General features: G+C 32.1%; 1 protein-coding gene across 1 annotated transcript; it reads left to right on the top strand.

The window, feature by feature from the left end:
• The first annotated feature begins 5188 nt into the window (after positions 1–5188).
• LOC143050901 (disintegrin and metalloproteinase domain-containing protein 10-like) lies at positions 5189–14312 on the top strand. The gene is made up of 11 exons (XM_076224005.1): positions 5189–5201; positions 5475–5660; positions 5958–6217; positions 7258–7386; positions 7752–7932; positions 8531–8689; positions 9544–9563; positions 11142–11272; positions 12151–12259; positions 13602–13736; positions 14217–14312. The coding sequence occupies exons 1-11, from the start codon at positions 5189–5191 to the stop codon at positions 14310–14312; spliced, it is 1419 nt and encodes a 472-aa protein (XP_076080120.1).
• Positions 14313–17406: the final 3094 nt, after the last annotated feature.

Here is a 17406-nt window from a genome sequence, read left to right as displayed (position 1 = left end):
CTCATTGTTAAACGTACATATAACACTGTGCGGGACAAATTTGCCATTCCTGAATTGGCAAATCTGACTTTGTCGGTTTACAAGATATCAAAAATATTTTTTGCCCAAGTGATAGATAATGAAAAGTATTAAATTTCCCCATACGTTCCAACATGTCACCGTTGTCACTGTTGTCATCACACATATAAGTGTTTGCTATTTTCATTACACCTAACTCGTTTGAGAGTTCATTTGTTTGTCTTCAGTACTCCCATTGGATTGTCAGTGAAACTCCGCTTGTCAGTTTGTATTAATGTATGTAAGCTGTAATTAAAACATTTTTAGCATATTACCACTTTACTATTGAAATCGATGTGAATGAACAAGTTTAATACTATGTCCCTCTAGTTCACCGCGTCAATATATCACCTTACGCGGCGTGCTCTTATACGTAAAATAGAACAACGGACGCGATGTCAAATAAACCCAGTGATGTAACGGAAACTAGACGAATCATGTTACAGAAAATAAAATGGTTTCTGGAGCAGAGACCACTTTCCGTACTGAGGCCCCGATTCCACCTCTTTGTATGATAGTGTTTATATCTTCCAATATTGTATTGTTTTCTTAAACGTTTTTTTTGCGGACCAGTTATTGTTTTTCTGTAGGTCAATTTTAAGCTCTCAAAATGTTATATACACTACACACATTTAACATAGATTTTTTATACCCCTCCGAAGACGGTAATTAGGTTTTTGTCAATATTCAATATTTCCGCGTGTAAAACATATAACTGAACTATTTGTACTTACAATTAGAACAAACCTTTACAGTTAATGACGATGTTTTAGACTATATAATTATTGATTTTTGTTTCAGTCATTGAAAATAAAACAGCGGTTCATTCTTCCGGAGATGTAAATACATTACTTAAAGAAATCATTATTCTAAAAAGCTACTTACATTTGAAAAAAGATAGTATCATTTATTCATTTCATTTATTGATTGCGAATATTCTTTGAAAAATCAATGTATAAAAATTGATAGGGATGCCGCAGGAATTTATATTTCTAGAATGTTTACGTTTTCATATATTGAGTAGGTGAAAAGGTAACATTTCCCGATAAATTTGGGTTTCATGTGGTGTGTAATGTACGAATGGATTACCAAGGTGTCAATACAAAAAGTGATGGTTGATAAAAACAGAACATAGAACACAATCAAAGATGACCGTGAAGAAGTTATTGGAAATCACTTTTTTTTTGGCCGATCAATGCATTTGAATTGGGACATATAGTTGGACCCCCCCCCCCCTTTTAAATGGCTGGATCCGTCACTGAAAGGTGATCTATTCTAGCTGCACGTCTTACCTTAGCCGTATTTGGCACAACTTTTTGGAATTTTAGATCCTCAATGCTCTTCAACTTTGTATTTGTTTGGCTTTATAAATATTTTGATACGAGCGTCACTGATGAGTCTTATGTAGACGTAACGCGCGTCTGGCGTACTAAATTATAATCCTGGTACCTTTGATAACTATCACCTTGTATCTAGGAATAAAGTGGGCTCAAGGGGATAACATTAATTTCGTTTTTTCTCGATCTTATCTTTTCTCACAGAGGATGCATCTGGTATATTTTGTGGGATCGAAGTTCCTTTTAAAATATTTTAAATGTATTGCCAATCAATGGTGAAAAGGGACGCACAATCACTGTGATATTTTTTTTCTAATTTAAAAGAACTAATTCTAATACTTTCTATTTTATACAGACCGATACACTTACAACCTAAAAAAAATCCATATTTCAAGGACTCGCAGAATTCTAGTCAGTTGACTCTATCATTGTGAATTTAACACAGTGTTTTCGAATTATCCGAAGTGTTAACCAAGGAAAAGTAAAACGGACCAATACCAATCTATTAGTATTGCTAAATCTGTAAATCATGTAAGACTTATGTCACAATGCGTGAATATGGTAACCAAGCTAAACTATACCTTAACAGCAAAGGAAAATCTGAAAGAGACGGGATAACGGCGCGAGGGAAACGCACTGACAAAAGATGCTAGAGTTTAATCTAAAATCAAATAAAACGACCCCCTAAAATAGTAATTTGAAAAAATGTACTTTATTAGCCCAAATCAAAAATTATTGGCAAGTAAATGGATGGTAAAAAGACACTTAATGTTTTAATAGAGAATAACTAACAAAGTAAAACAAAAGATACTAAAATTAAATCAAAAAGAAGAAAATAACTCCCCAAAAATAGTAATTTACATAAATGTACTTTTATTAGACCATACCAAGATTAATGGCGGGTAAATACATTGCAGGTGGAAGATAGGCACTTAAATTGTGAACAATAAGAATAACAAAAGATACCAAAAGCAGGGACGGATCCAGCTATTTTGAAAAGGGAGGTTCCTAACGCAGGACAATGAGGGGGTTCCAATTACATGTCCCCATTCAAATGCATTGATCGTCAAAAAAAGGGGGGTTTCAACCCTCGAAACCTCCCCCTTCTTGATCCGCGCCTGAAAAGTAAATCGAAAACAAGAAAACCGGACTTCTAATAAATAGCAATTTACGTAAATGTACTAAATTACCCCAAATCAAAATTATTGGCAAGTAAATAGATGGTAAAAAGACACAAAATAATAAAGAACAACACACAAAGTAATACAAATGATACTAAACGAAAATCGAAAAGAAGAAAAAGAACTCCCCAAATATAGTAATTTGCATAAATGTACTTAATTAGACCATACCAAGATTATTGGCAAGTAAATGGATAGTATCAATGCACTTACAATGAAAATTCAATAGCACCTTATGCACTCTTTTAATTTCTAAAAGCGTTTTTCTTGTCCCTTTTTAACCATTGACACGTCTAAGCTTTATTCTGAAAATTATAAATTCATAAACGATACTTTGTCGTTCATCCATTTAAACATCAGACAATTAAGATCGTTCGGGATAGGAAAAGTAACATTTATCTAAATAAATGATTTATTCTTGAATATTGAATTTGCATGTGTAACAACATTATGGCAGCACATATCAATAAAAAACTTGAATAACAAACGAACTTAATCATTATTTATAAATTGTCGGAAACGAACCTAAAAGGGGATTCGAAATCGATGGTATAATGTTAATGCTAGTAAAACCCCCTTCCTCGGAGGGAATAAAATATTGAAAATAGAATTTTGTGAATTTAACTGTTACCAGAAAAATATTATTTCAGAAGTTGATCACTTGCAAATAATTTTGGTGATTACGAATGGGGCCATGATTAAAATATTATGTTCATACCGTTTTAATTTAAATTTATAAAAGGCGATCTACTATATTAGCGGCGGATGTTTACGTTTTTTGATAGTACATTTGCAATATTTGTGACTGTTAGGACGTTGCATTATTAGGGTTGAACTCCATTTTCATACTTTAATAAAAATGTGTCCACATGACATTGGTGTGAGAAAATAGTCCTTTGACTTGAAAACAACTTTATCAAAGTCAGATTATCTTATAAGATCAACGTTTGCAACCTTAGATTTAATACACAATTTTATTTGTATTTTTATTGCCCTTTTTTTTACCTATTCTCTTTTTATTATGTTATATAGTATAGGGTGTCCCCCCTTTTTAAGAGTAATACTTTTGAATAAGGACATATGGTTGCCCCCCTCCCTGTTATCCTGGGGTGACCCCGTTTTAGAACTGACTGGACCCGCCCCTGTACTCAACACGAGTGTTGTCTGTAAGATAAGAGCATCCTTCTTCTGTAAACTGTGACACCGGCGCACATAACAAACTAATGAAAAATATGATGCGGACTCAAAATTAACAATGAGTTAAAAAGAAGCGGATTTACTGTAAGAGAACTGTTAAGGTGGTACCTAACACTACAGGGAGATAACCCTGTAAAACCAGCTTAACGTTTTAATTACGCTGTGTTGATAAAGGAAATGACTATATTGTAAATCAATTCAAACAGGAAAACCAACAGTCTAATCTATATAAAAACGAGAAACACTTATAAACCACATTAACAAATGCCAACACATGAACAACAGGTTCCTTATTTATTTGTTATACATTTCAGGACACCTGCATACGTCTAGTGTATCATATTTAGAAGCCGTCCATTATGACAGAGAATCACTCCATCACCAACATAGAACGAAAAGATCTACTGAAGAACTGGTCCATCTTCAGTTTAAAGCTTTCTCAAGGTATGTTAAATTAAGGTGGTACAAAACACTTTCACTAAAATTAATTTGACTCGTTTAATTTTCATAAAATTTTGAAAATGTTTTAACTCTGACTCTTTAACAAAAATATAAAATTTTTAAAAATTTTGAACCAACCCTTTTGTCAGAAAAATTACACTGGTTATATAGCAGTTTGACAAACACCAATTTTGATTATTGAGAAGTGTTTCAACCTAACGTATTTAAAACGTTTAGCGGACTTTACAGAGTTATCCCCCTGTAGTGTTAGGTATCACCTTAACTCCGTTCGGCACAACCTGTTTTTGGATACAGGGTATCTACATCTGCAGAGATATGCCTGTTGAAAACAACAAATGTGAAACAACTAAAACAAATTGTAGGCACAATCAGACACAAGGATTGTGTTAACAAAATATAGCTTACCCATTTTTATATCAATATAACATGTATGTACATAAATGATACTCCTTGAATATCTCGTAGTTAAAGATATCTTCTAATTAGTACGTGGTTATGGTTATGTTCCGGACCATATGAGTATTGCGACCATACGCGTATGGCCATGGTCATATGCGTATACTCATATGGTCCGACCGTACGCGTTTTGGCGGACCATATGAGTATAATACTCGTTTGGTTATTAACGGACCGGACCATATGAGTATTTGGACTATTTCGGTAGTTTTATACCCCACGCAACGGGTTGCGGAGGATATAATGTTTTCGACCCGTCCGTCAGTCCGTCCGTCAGTACTGTTTCTTGTCATCGCAACTCCTCTCAAACCACACAACAGAATTTCACGAAACCTTTTCAGATAATAAGGACATACTATGTAGTTGGGCATATCGACGGGAAATTGCGATTCAATTTTTTTTCTAGAAGTTACGTCCCTTTGAACTTATTTACTTTAATGAACTACTGATTGCGTTCATTTTACTTGCGAAGTGAGATTTTGTTTCTCCAGTGACAATATGAAGACGTGGGGTATGTGAGCGTGCTAACAAAGGTTCTTTAATTTCAAATACATTATAAACGTTTCAATTATATACATTACTGATAGTAATCAAACTAGAAAGACAATGAATGCAAGGCTGAATAATTATCACCTGTTTTAGAATTATGTCACATTGAATGCACTTTACACTTCAACTTCGTACTTTATTTGGACTTTTTAATTTTTTTTGATCCAAGCGTCACTGATGAGTCTTTTGTAGACGAAACGCGCGTCTGGCGTAGATGCTAAATTTGTTATTTGATATACATCTGGATTAATCGACAATCATAGACGATATAGAAGAGCGGTGGATCCTAAAAAAAAGATTTGTGAACTGTACATTCAAGTTGATCATACACTTTTCATTAGATATAATAACGTGACAGATGACGTGATAGCCAACATAAATAATCACGTGATGGCAGTTAATTCTATTTTTAATGCTGTTGGTAAGTATAAGTTCTCAAGAAATAATGCTCAATACGATTTTTTGTGTTCGCTCAAGGACATAATTTTGTCATTTTTAATTTGGCGGTAACGTAGAACTGATAAGCAATTGGAAGGACATCAACATTTTTCTGTTTTTGTTTGCTGTTGTTAGCTAAACATACCCAACATATGTATTCTCTTTTTTTCTTAATTCATACGTTCAATAGTATTTATTTAAATAATACATGTATGAAGTGAGACATATCACATGTAGGCTTTAATTTTACAACTAGCACTTTCAATTTTTCTATTTACAGATTTTGATAGTGACACTTCACCAGATAGTATAGGGTTTTCAATCAAACGAATAAAAATCCATGATGATCCTACAGTTCCTGGATATAAATATTCTGGCAGTCATGGCGTCAATTCAATGCTATTTCTCCATTCAGAAGAAAACTATGACCAGTTTTGTTTATCTTACATTTTTACCCATAGAGACTTCGATAATGGTATTCTTGGTCTAGCCTGGACAGCAGAACCGGGAACGTCTGGTGGACTCTGTTCGAGGTATACGGTAAGATTATTTTGATTAAATTATACTGTAAAATTCGTGAGATATACTATAAAATATTTTTGTTCGATGTATATATTAAATTCCCTAGGTCTAGCTGTACGGTTAGCATCGTTAGTTCGCGGTAAAAAGTAAAATTCGTTAGTTTGATTAATACTGAACGATTCGTTTGTTCGAGGAATACGATGAGATATGTCAGTTCGAGGTAAACAATATGACTCGTTAGTTCGAGGTTTATGGTAATATTCGTTTGATGTGTTTGGACTTTTGATTTTGCCTTTTGATTTTGGACTTTCCTTTTTGAATTTTCCTCAGAGTTCGGTATTTTTGTGTTTTTACTTTTTTCGATAGTTTCGGTCAGTGATTGAGGGAAATGTACAAACATAAGTTTCCCTGAGCAAATGCTGTGCAAATACCATCAATATTTCAAGTTTTTGAAATGTCGTCAATGTCAATCGTTCATTCATTAAATAATGACGATAAGAATGAGGTGTGTTTTGAAATAAGTTATAAACTATTTTTTCGAAGAAATAGTGCAGCATTTTTGTTCGTAATGGAATCATTAGTCTTTCACTACTTTAACTTGGATGTACTACGTATTTATGTACTCTTGAAAATAAGTGAATGAAGAAAGTCGTTTTAAAAAAAAAGTAAATTTAGTTTTGTTTATTAGTTTTTGTTGTATCCGTCACCTTATGTTATAAAAAAAGAGAGTAATATGTATAGGATAACTCTATGGGCGAATTATCTTTGTTGTTTGGTGAGGACTTTAACCCTTTTTAATATTTCATTATTGGGTTATTATTTTTGATGCATATTTAACAGATTGTACAGAGAATTATTTATTTTTTACGCTTTATATGTTACGCCATTGGCAACAACATTTTTTTAGTAAAACGTCAGAGGTTGAAATTTTGTGATTGATATCAAATTTGAATTTATCAATTTTTTTTTATTTGGAGTTACGATAAATGATTGTACGACCTACGTTATAATTGATTTTGGTCACGATATTTTTTTACAATATCAATTATTCCTTTCAGCTCTACACAGATGGTCGTCTTAGTCTAAACACTGGTATAGTGACAGATCTTAATTATGGAAATGATGTTACTACAGCTGTTTCATATGTCACATTTGCACATGAGATAGGTCATAATTTTGGATCATTGGTAACTATGTTTAAATATTATTTTATCGTTAGTTATCTCCAGTATAATCAGTTATATTTAAGTATCTACTTCTGTTGTGTGTCAGCACATTACGTATTATGAGTAATTTATTTTTTCGTACCCAATACACAATTTTCGAGTTTGCCCCTAGTCGTTGATTATGCGCGCCTTTATGACGTCATTTACCAGATAGAGGGGACTTCTTGTATCCCTGCACTATTACTATTCATCAAGAGTCTTATTTATCGAAACGAAGATCTGGCGTTGAAACAGTTATTATTTTTGTTATTGAAAAGAACCAAGATGTAATGATTTGTCTTTATCTGCTCTGCCTTTTTATCGATAGACATTGATTTATATTTCAGCATGATGAGTCCTCTAATCCAACATGTGCCCCTGGCGGGAGTAGTGGTAACTATATCATGTTCGCCCAAGCAACTGCTGGAACTAAATCTGATAATGTACTATTCTCGTCATGTAGTATATCTTCCATGGCACCAATGGTTGCATCAAGAGGACGCGATACATCTAATGGATGTTTCGTGGGTAAGAATTGTTTGAGTGAATACAATCAAATTATTGTGCACAGGGAAAAGATAGGCCACTGATTTAACATTAACAGTTTTTGAGTCACCAGCACTTGTTTTTATTTTACACCAATACCCCTTAATAGGAATGTGTTCCGTCCTATAATGTATCTTCTCTATTGGGTACATACAACACAATACGTGGTTAGCAGACTGTTACAAATCATTCAATATTCCAGCATATCAATATTTCTATCATATTGTCATTTTACTCGGAATATGTTGTTGGTCTCATATCACTTTTACAATCGCATTTGGCTGTGTTTACTATAATTCCACGCGAAATTTAATTTGATGTCAAAATCTACTAATTCGCTTATATCTACGTTATCACAAGGCTAGACACTTGTATATGTATGTTCTTTCAAAAGTACTTGGAAGAAACATCACGTGCAAAAGTAGAAAGTAATGTTGAGATACTAGGCCATCAGCCGAGTCTTTCGCGAGGAGACGTGAAAGTAACTACCAATATGAACTTACCTTTTACCTGTCTGTGTGATTTTTTTTCAAATATGGTTGAAATTACTAGTGCTAGTATTAAATTTTTGTATTTTCAGAATATTCTTCAGCAACATGTGGTAACAAAATAGTAGAAGGTGACGAGAAATGTGATTGTGGCTGGGACGATGATTGTACTGATCCTTGTTGTTATCCTATGTTGTCAGCTACTGGTTCGAACACAGCTAACGCCTGTCAATATAGAGCCGGGGCCACGTGTAGGTGAGTTCATTTTAAAGGACATGTGCATATACAATTCTGAAAGCCATCGGAGTTTTATGACTTCGTTTTATTCATTTAGCATACAAGGTTAAAAGATGTAAGACAAAGCTCACTTGAATCTATTATAACGTACAATTTTTAAAAAATACATAAAATAAAAAATGTTCACATTTAACACGAAATAACTTTATATGTTTTGTTCGAACGACGGCATAGTTTTACTTTCGATCGAGTGTTTGTTTTGGCTAAGATAAATTTTTTTATGAAGTCTTGCTTTGGTAATATTTATTTATAATGAAAAAATATTAAGAGAATTTAATGGGTCCATCTACAATTTTCTTAAAAGCATAATTACATAAGGTTTGAAAGAAACCATTGAAATATTTTACATACTTTCAGAAAATCGGTTATTATTATTGTAATGTATTGGTTTAAAAAGCTTTTTAAATTACTGGAAACAATTCAAATTGGATATTAGCATTATGATATTATAAGAATTTTTTTTTCTATATATTATATGTTTTCGCAAAGTATCGAGGTTTTTCATTCTATTCAATTTCTAAACTTTCAATGAAAGTATATGTACCATATATTCCGATTTAAAGGATTAATATTATACCGTTATGTGTTAAATCGTTATGAAGGCTGACTTTTTATTATACCATAATTCGTTAAATCGTTTTGAAGGCTGACTTTTTATTATACCATAATATGTTAAATCGTTATTAAGGCTGACTTTTTATTATACCATAATATGTTAAATCGTTTTGAAGGCTGACTTTTTATTACTTGTATACCATAACATGCATAATGTGTTAAATAGTTATGAAGACTGACTTTTTTCTTTTAGTCCGAGTGAAGGAGTGTGCTGTAATCCAACAACTTGTTCTTATTATCCATCATCTCCCAAGCAAGTCTGTAGAACAAACTCTTCTTGTCTTGATGAAGCAATCTGCAAATATCCTTTAATATTATACTAGCGGAGCTGGATCTGCTTACCATTGGGAAGCACCTGTAATCACCATTATTGTGTTGAGTACACGCTGCTCACCTGTAATCACCAATATTGTGTTGAGTACACGCTGCTCACCTGTAATCACCAATATTGTATTGAGTACACGCTGCTCACCTGTAATCACCAATATTGTGTTGAGTACACGCTGCTCACCTGTAATCACCAATATTGTGTTGAGTACACGCTGCTCAGTCTTTGATATTTTTATGTAAAGTATTTCTTCTCTTTTGTCGGCCTTTCGTCTCGTGCCATCGCGTTGTCAGCGTTACATTAAGCTATGAGTGTGTATGTTCATTTATTTCCGATCTCTTGATTAACATAATCTTTTTTTCGAGCATACTTGTTTAAAACTACACTTGATAAAGACGAGTTATCACGATAAAGCCTAATTTTTGTGCCTTATGTAGAAAAACAGAAAAGTGAAGGAAAAAACCTTAAGTTGTCTACAATGGCACTTTCAGATCATCTGCCTATCAAATACATACAACTTATATTTCAAAGAGGCAAACAAATGATGCATATTAGCGTACTTGCTCTTCTTCAAATATGTGTTTGTATGTAACAATAATTCGATATCAAATAGTTTGCCATTTTTGTTTGCATAATGTTAGATTGTTAAATGTAAAAGCTTTTTTCGGGAGCATTATATTAACAAATTAAAGGAATTATTCTTAGTTTAAAGGAAACATTATATTTTAGAATTTCAATGTTGAATTTTCTCAGAACATCATTTGAATTGTTTACTTGCTTGATGTTTTTGTATAATTTTGTTTGGTTGTCCACGTTCCTCTTCTCCTCCCAATTAAAAGACGTTTTCTCCATCAAGACTCGAAATCTAGAGATAAAAAAGTGGTGTTGGAACTTTTTGCATATTCAAGAAATATTGAACTATCAATCCTTTAATTTTTTTTATTAAAAACGGCATTTAAAAAAAAATAAGTCGGATTGTACAAAGTCGTATCGTAAGCCCTAAAACATGTTAAATTAATTTGCTATCGACTCATACATAACCCAATTAAAAGAACATAACTACCAGATGGTTCTGTTGTAAAAGATAATTCTAGACCCTATTTGGTTGATGTTGATATTAAATGTATGCTGATTTTATAATTACGATCCTTAACACGTAAACTGGTGGCCTGACCTGTCCAGATTCCACAGAATCAGCCAATGGTACCGTTTGTGATGATGAAAAAGTTTGCTATTTTGGGGTACGTCAATAATATTTAAAGCTTTATCGTCAAAATAAATTTTAAAACACATTTATATTTGACTGTTGCTGGATTGTTGTATTACAATTTATTAATTTATTTGTTTAGATCGTGTTTAGAAAATATTAGCCAAAACAGTTTTGACTTTTAAAAAATACTTCTCTAGTATGTTTCAAGCATGTGTAAAACTTTAATAAACGACTTCGTAAATTATCATTTAAGCAATGTTCAGGGCAGGTGTGTGAAGCTCATGGATATCAACCATGTCAGTGTGAACCCTCAACAGCGGGTAACTGGAAAGACGAACTGCTGTGCTCGTTGTGTTGTACTGATCCAGCTGACAACACTTGCAAGTACGTTAAGTAAATACTTAAGTGAAGCCAGTACTTTAGTTAAGCAAATACTTTAGTTAGGAAAACACTTTAGTTAAGCAAATACTTTAGTTAAGCAAATTCTTTAGTTAGGCAAATAATTTAGTTCAGCAAAAACTTTACAAATTCCTTTTATTCAAATCATAGAAATTATTAATCTATTTCTTTTCCCTTGGCCAATAACAGGGGTTACTATGTTTGGTTGTTTTACATTAACACTTCAAATATGTTGACCTGAATAAGACTACACAAATTGTTACAGCCATTGCAAAATTCAAAGCAAAAGAAAAAAAAGAAGAAAATAAATTTGAAGATGAAGCAATAAATGAGCATAGTCTTTAGAACAACTAACAACACTTCGAATGCATATTGATGTTAACCTTAATAATGGTTAAAGGATATCTAAAGGCGCAATTGTGCACTGAAATGTATTTAAAAAAATAGCATTTGAAACTAAAGTCAGGTTTTGACAAAAAGTGAATTCCATATACAGAATGAAGTGGGCAAAATAAAGATTATATTTAAAAATCAACAAAATGTGTCGTGAATTATCTTTAAAACATTTACTAAATGCAGTGTTGTTTGTTATGAATAAGATCTTAAAGCAAAAACCATTATCACAACATATGAATTACTCCAAATGAAATATTGATTATGTGAATATTAGTGTTAGGATAATTGCCTCATCAAGGTTATAGTGTTCTGTGTCTCAAATATATTGGGTCGCTAACCGCAATATACTATTCGAAAAGAACCGATGTTAACCCAATTTTGTTTTGTTGTTTATGTTTTATTATCAAATCATGCACAACGAGTAATTTTGTAACACAAATACCAAATATTTTTTTTCTTTCTTTCAGAACTGCTGATCAACTTTCTAACATTAATGTAGCGTTTACTAAGGCTGTGCCAGGTACCCCGTGTAATAAATTTCTCGGATACTGTGATGTCTTTCATATTTGTAGAGAGGTCAGTATACATACATGGAGATAAATTTGGAAGCTTGTTTATGTCAAGGTCTTATTTTAAATCCAGAGGTCCTAATAAATATTCTGCGTAAATATGTATCCTGGTCTTTCATTTGATTTGATGTGATCGTTCCTGATTAAGGTAGATCTGGAAAAAGCTATTCGAACGTTATTCGAATATTGAATATTATATTCATTTATTTAGTTTAAGCATATTTTATTTACTCAAAGTGAAATGGATTGGACACAAATAAACCTTACTTATGAAGTCCACTCCGAATATCAGTTAATTACAATACACTATTAATTTGAGGATGCAATAATTCAAAATAGACTTTACGACACTATCATTCAATAAAGATGAATCAGTCATAGCGTAAAAGTTAGTTATGATGATAATGATGATGACGTGAATGTACCGCAAATACACTGTTTTTACATAACAAGAAATCTTTCAGACCTTTTGATTGATTCGAATATATGTTGAAATATATAGATGTTTGGTTCATACGAGAGGTTCGGATTACCAAATATAACTTAACCTTCAGTATAAGATCATCAGGGATCCATCTTAGATTGTCCATCAGAATATCTCACTGATGTGTATATTGAGAACAGTCGAAAAGAAAATAGTGTACAGTCTCAATGTTGCATCCACAAAAAAACAAGATGGTTCAGCAATTTTCTTGACTCTAAACAAGTCATTATTCATTTGGCAAATGCACATACCATTATTATAATTTTTGATGAGTAATGAGTTAGAAATTGGCAGTTTGCAGAGCACGCTGCGCAGTAAAAATTGACGTAATATAACTAGGCTTAATAAGAAACTTCGAATATTCTACGTCAATGGAAGTCTAAAAATATACGAGTATATTAGCAGACTTATAACCCTTGCCATTGATCAATCACCCCAAAATAATCATTGTAGCTTTAATTATGTCATTATATGTTTCATGATTCTAAACGAATTATTTTTACTTTGCTTAAACATTTTTGATGTCATGGTTACTTTTTGAATTTATTTTAGAAATTTGTTTGGTGCATAATGATATGTTAATAAGAAATGCGACTTTATTTTCTGTTTTGCAAAAGTGTTAACTGTATAAATGACAAATATCTAAACCATGCACGGTTGGTACACTTTTCGTCAAAAAATGGAACATTGGACACATGCGCAAAAGTCCCCGATACATAGTAATTTGATTATAACAATTTGTGATATACTGTAAGTTTTTGATTTAGGTTGGTTTACAAAGACATCTCAGCAAAAAAGTGAATAGTATTCTCGAAAATGTGTTTTTCAATTCCTGTAAATAATCTGTTTGTGTTTTTAAATGCAGGTTGACACATCAGGTCCTCTTAGTAAACTGAAAAATTTCTTTCTGAACGGAGAAATAATCGATAAAGTGAAGGAATTTTTAACAGAGTACTGGTATGTTGCAATAGCAGGAGGTGTTGGACTCATTATACTACTTGTAAGTATCAACTGCGTTTGTCATACAAGTGAGAGGTTAAGCTAGCGTTAAAGCTAGATTTAATCCCCCATTTGTTACATAATAACTATCCTATACCAATTCCAAAAATATGACAGTTGCTATCCATTTATTTGATGTGTTTGAGCTTTTGATTTTGCCATTTGCCATTTGATATGGGACTTTCGTTTTGAATATTCCTCGGAGTTTGGTATTTTTTATATTACTTTTTGAATGATTTATGGTGAGTGAGGCTCTGCTAAATAATGTTGTTGATGAAAGCCTTGATGATGGTTGACCTAATCAGTCTAGTTTCAAATCAAGATATAGTTATTTTAAATTTCTTGTAAACTGTAAAAGTAAAAAAAATATATTTAGATTAGTTTCAATTGGCTATTATAAATTTCAGAATTTAACAGTTATTATACAAGACATGTCTGATTTAAACAGTAGAGATGAATGTATTTTATAATCGTTTTATAGGTTATGATGATAAAATGCTGCTCAAAAAGTACAAAGGGCAAAGTACAACCAGCACCAAGACGTATGTATGTGGAACCATCACGTACCCGATATTAAATTGTTTTCCTTAACTGGTACCATGCTTACATGGTGCATCTTTAACACAGTGCTATATGATTGGACGATTTGCTCAATTACCGTCCAGGTGATATCTGTGATACGATATGTTTTCTTATTAACATTAACATGTTTGTGTGTACTACAGATGAGATATAATAACTGATATAGAGATTATTTTGAAGCTTCTGTATTGGTTGAGCTATATATTTCACATGCAAAATACGAATATTCATTTTTTGTATTAACTTTATCGTCATTTTGATACAAAAAAAAACTAGTTCTCATTAATATCTATCGAGACCAGATGTGCCGACCGGTAAGGTTGTTTCTGCTGGTTTAACATATCAGTCATAAATAATTTGTTATGATTTTTTATTTCTGATGTCTACATTCGGAATCAGGTTTAAGAAAGACATGGAATATACTGTTGGTTTTGTATGTTTTATATTTCACTTAACATATTATAGCACAATGCAATTTCAAGCTATTTATTTTAATACTTTAGTTATCAATGACGTATGTATTCATTTACTTCGTGGATTTAAAAAAATAACTTTTTTTTCTTTTTTGTTAACTAAAAAATTATGCATACAAGCGTTAATTTTACTTGCGCTTTGTTAATTGGTTAAATTATAACCACTAAATACAGCACGTTATAGTTTGTGAATTGCCTATTAGAAAATTTGTGTTTAACATTTTGTCATTAGTGGGGTAAATACCTGTTTGAGGATGCATAGCGTTTCCAGATAATAGTTATCAAAGGTACCAGGATTATAATCTAGTACGCCAGACGCGCGTTTCGTCTATACACGACTCGCTCATATCAAAATATTTATAAAGCCAAACGTGTATTTTAAAATAACGCTTACATGTAGCTTATCGAGGGGTCATCATTTGTGTCTCCAATATACTAAAATATTATTTTTATTAAACAGTGTCTTCAGAGTGGAGTACGAGGGCTTAGTTTTGTCTAGTTAAAAAATTATTTACTGTATTTACTAATGTATGTCTCGTCACACTATATACATGATATACAACATAAAAATTTGATATTATTAAATGCAATTTATAAAACAATGTATTTAATTTATGAGAGGACCTCATGTTTATATACTAAAACAATACAATTCTGGACGTTATTTTTATTTAGTTTTCATTGTCATTTTTTAATAGTATCGACGATAGATAATATAACCGAAATTTTGTATTATTTCATCAAATAAATGAGCAATAAACACACTTTCAAACTTGGTCTGTGATTTATTTGATCTGTTGGTTATTGTAATGCAATGATTGATACTTTTGTACTTGAATTTGATTTCTCCAAAACATTTCTACAAAGTACGGTTAAAAAATGTCTATATTTTTTCCGGTCATGTGAACGATTGCTACTGTAAGACTGTGTTAGGCTGTTGCAGGGTAAAAGTATACCCGTATCCAAAATGCATTCATTTCGTAATGGCAGTCCTAATTTACTTCAGCTTCACCCGATCCTCTTTCACATGACCACCTATTGTCTATTCTTGATCTGAACATCCATGGAATATTTGCCACTGGACATAAATCTACCGACAATTAATCAACCAATATAATTACCATTGATTAGAAATTTCCTATAACGGGGATTTATATTAGAAATATTTGTTTATATACAAAGCATAGATAGCAAAAAGAAATAAAATATGTAATGTATTTTGTCGCTCTGCCTTTACATCCTGTCATTTCTTCTTTATGTTATGTGCAGATACCTTTATATCCTGAAACGACATCTCTGTGGTATGTCAAATCAGTAATTTGTTTGGTCAAACAATTGTATGATATGTCATTGCTAAACTTTGTGGTGTAAAATATGCATCACATTATGATGTTACTACTATATATTCTGTGAATACTTCAAAACTTTATGATCAATCAACTTCACATTCTCTCATATCTTATCTATGTTGTGTCTATTCTTCCTTTACGTAAGTCAGTTAATAAATGCGTCCTGTCTCAAGTGTTATTGTTATGTCAAATGTTCTAAACGTTTTGTTGTGTTACACCTTTGTTCTATGTAAATCTCATGATATTATAGTCTTTTGGTGTTATGTTGTATTTATTCATATGTATCTCCAGTGAAAAACACTATACATCATGGTATAATTCATATGCGTTTTGCCGTACAGTAGGTACTCTCTGTGAGCATCCATTACGTCATGTGCAAATGCCTTTTACATTATTTGCAAACAACTAATACGTTTTGTGCAAACCTCGTTTACCTTATGTGCAAACATCGTTCACTCTATGTGCAAACATCGTTTACCTTATGTGCAAACACCTATTACGTTATGTGCAAATACCTAATATGAGGCAGGCATAACCTGTGAAAGGGGACGATGTCTGTATGTATTATTTTTTTTAATTCAATCATGTTGATAAAAGAAACCGAAATACCGTACGTACGGTTCCCGATTTTAGTTCTGTTGTTAGGGAATTAGGGACCGGTCAAAATTTCTTGATGCATTGGACCGGTGCAAAAAGAAAATTGTCTGAAATAATTCTCTTGATCCCATGGTTACTGACAGAATAAAAATATGCTTGTCCCATGCACTTTACCTAGTAAAAAAGTGTGTGTCCCATGTTAAAGCACAAAAACATGATCAAAGTTGTGGATACATTTCATGCTACAATGTATTTGGATAGCTGAAAAATAATGATGGTTAAGCTTTTTGTTATTTTTTTTTTTCTGTTCTTTTACATAATAAATTTTACACATAAGTGCTTGTAGGATTTCAGATTGTGCCAATAGATTTATCATATTTTGTTGATTTTATTTTATGTCATACATTGTTCTCGTTATTCTGTCTTCCCATAAAACGGAGTTATCTCTCATTTTCACAGTTATCTACTCTTTAGAGTAGGAATTTTAATATATATTACATGTACAAAAATTTTGGCTTTTCTGCAAATATTTTTTCATATTAAACACACAAATATCATCATGATACTGGTCTCAGATAAAAAAAAATCAAAAAAAAAATCTGTGACATGGCATAAGATTTGTTTTGATGGGATCATTAGGCCGCCCAATTAATTAATTAGTAAAAAATAA

This window comes from Mytilus galloprovincialis, chromosome 11 (assembly GCF_965363235.1).
Source record: "Mytilus galloprovincialis chromosome 11, xbMytGall1.hap1.1, whole genome shotgun sequence".
NCBI classification, from domain to species: Eukaryota; Metazoa; Mollusca; class Bivalvia; order Mytilida; family Mytilidae; genus Mytilus; species Mytilus galloprovincialis.
This window is presented reverse-complemented; position numbering and strand designations above follow the sequence as displayed.

Bases quoted from the DNA above. Each gene is read 5' to 3' on its own strand.
- LOC143050901 (XM_076224005.1), top strand. The intron at 7,933-8,530 runs GTAAGAATTGTT...TTGTATTTTCAG, and splicing joins ATCTAATGGATGTTTCGTGG to AATATTCTTCAGCAACATGT. The intron at 8,690-9,543 runs GTAGGTGAGTTC...TTTTTCTTTTAG, and splicing joins ATATAGAGCCGGGGCCACGT to TCCGAGTGAAGGAGTGTGCT.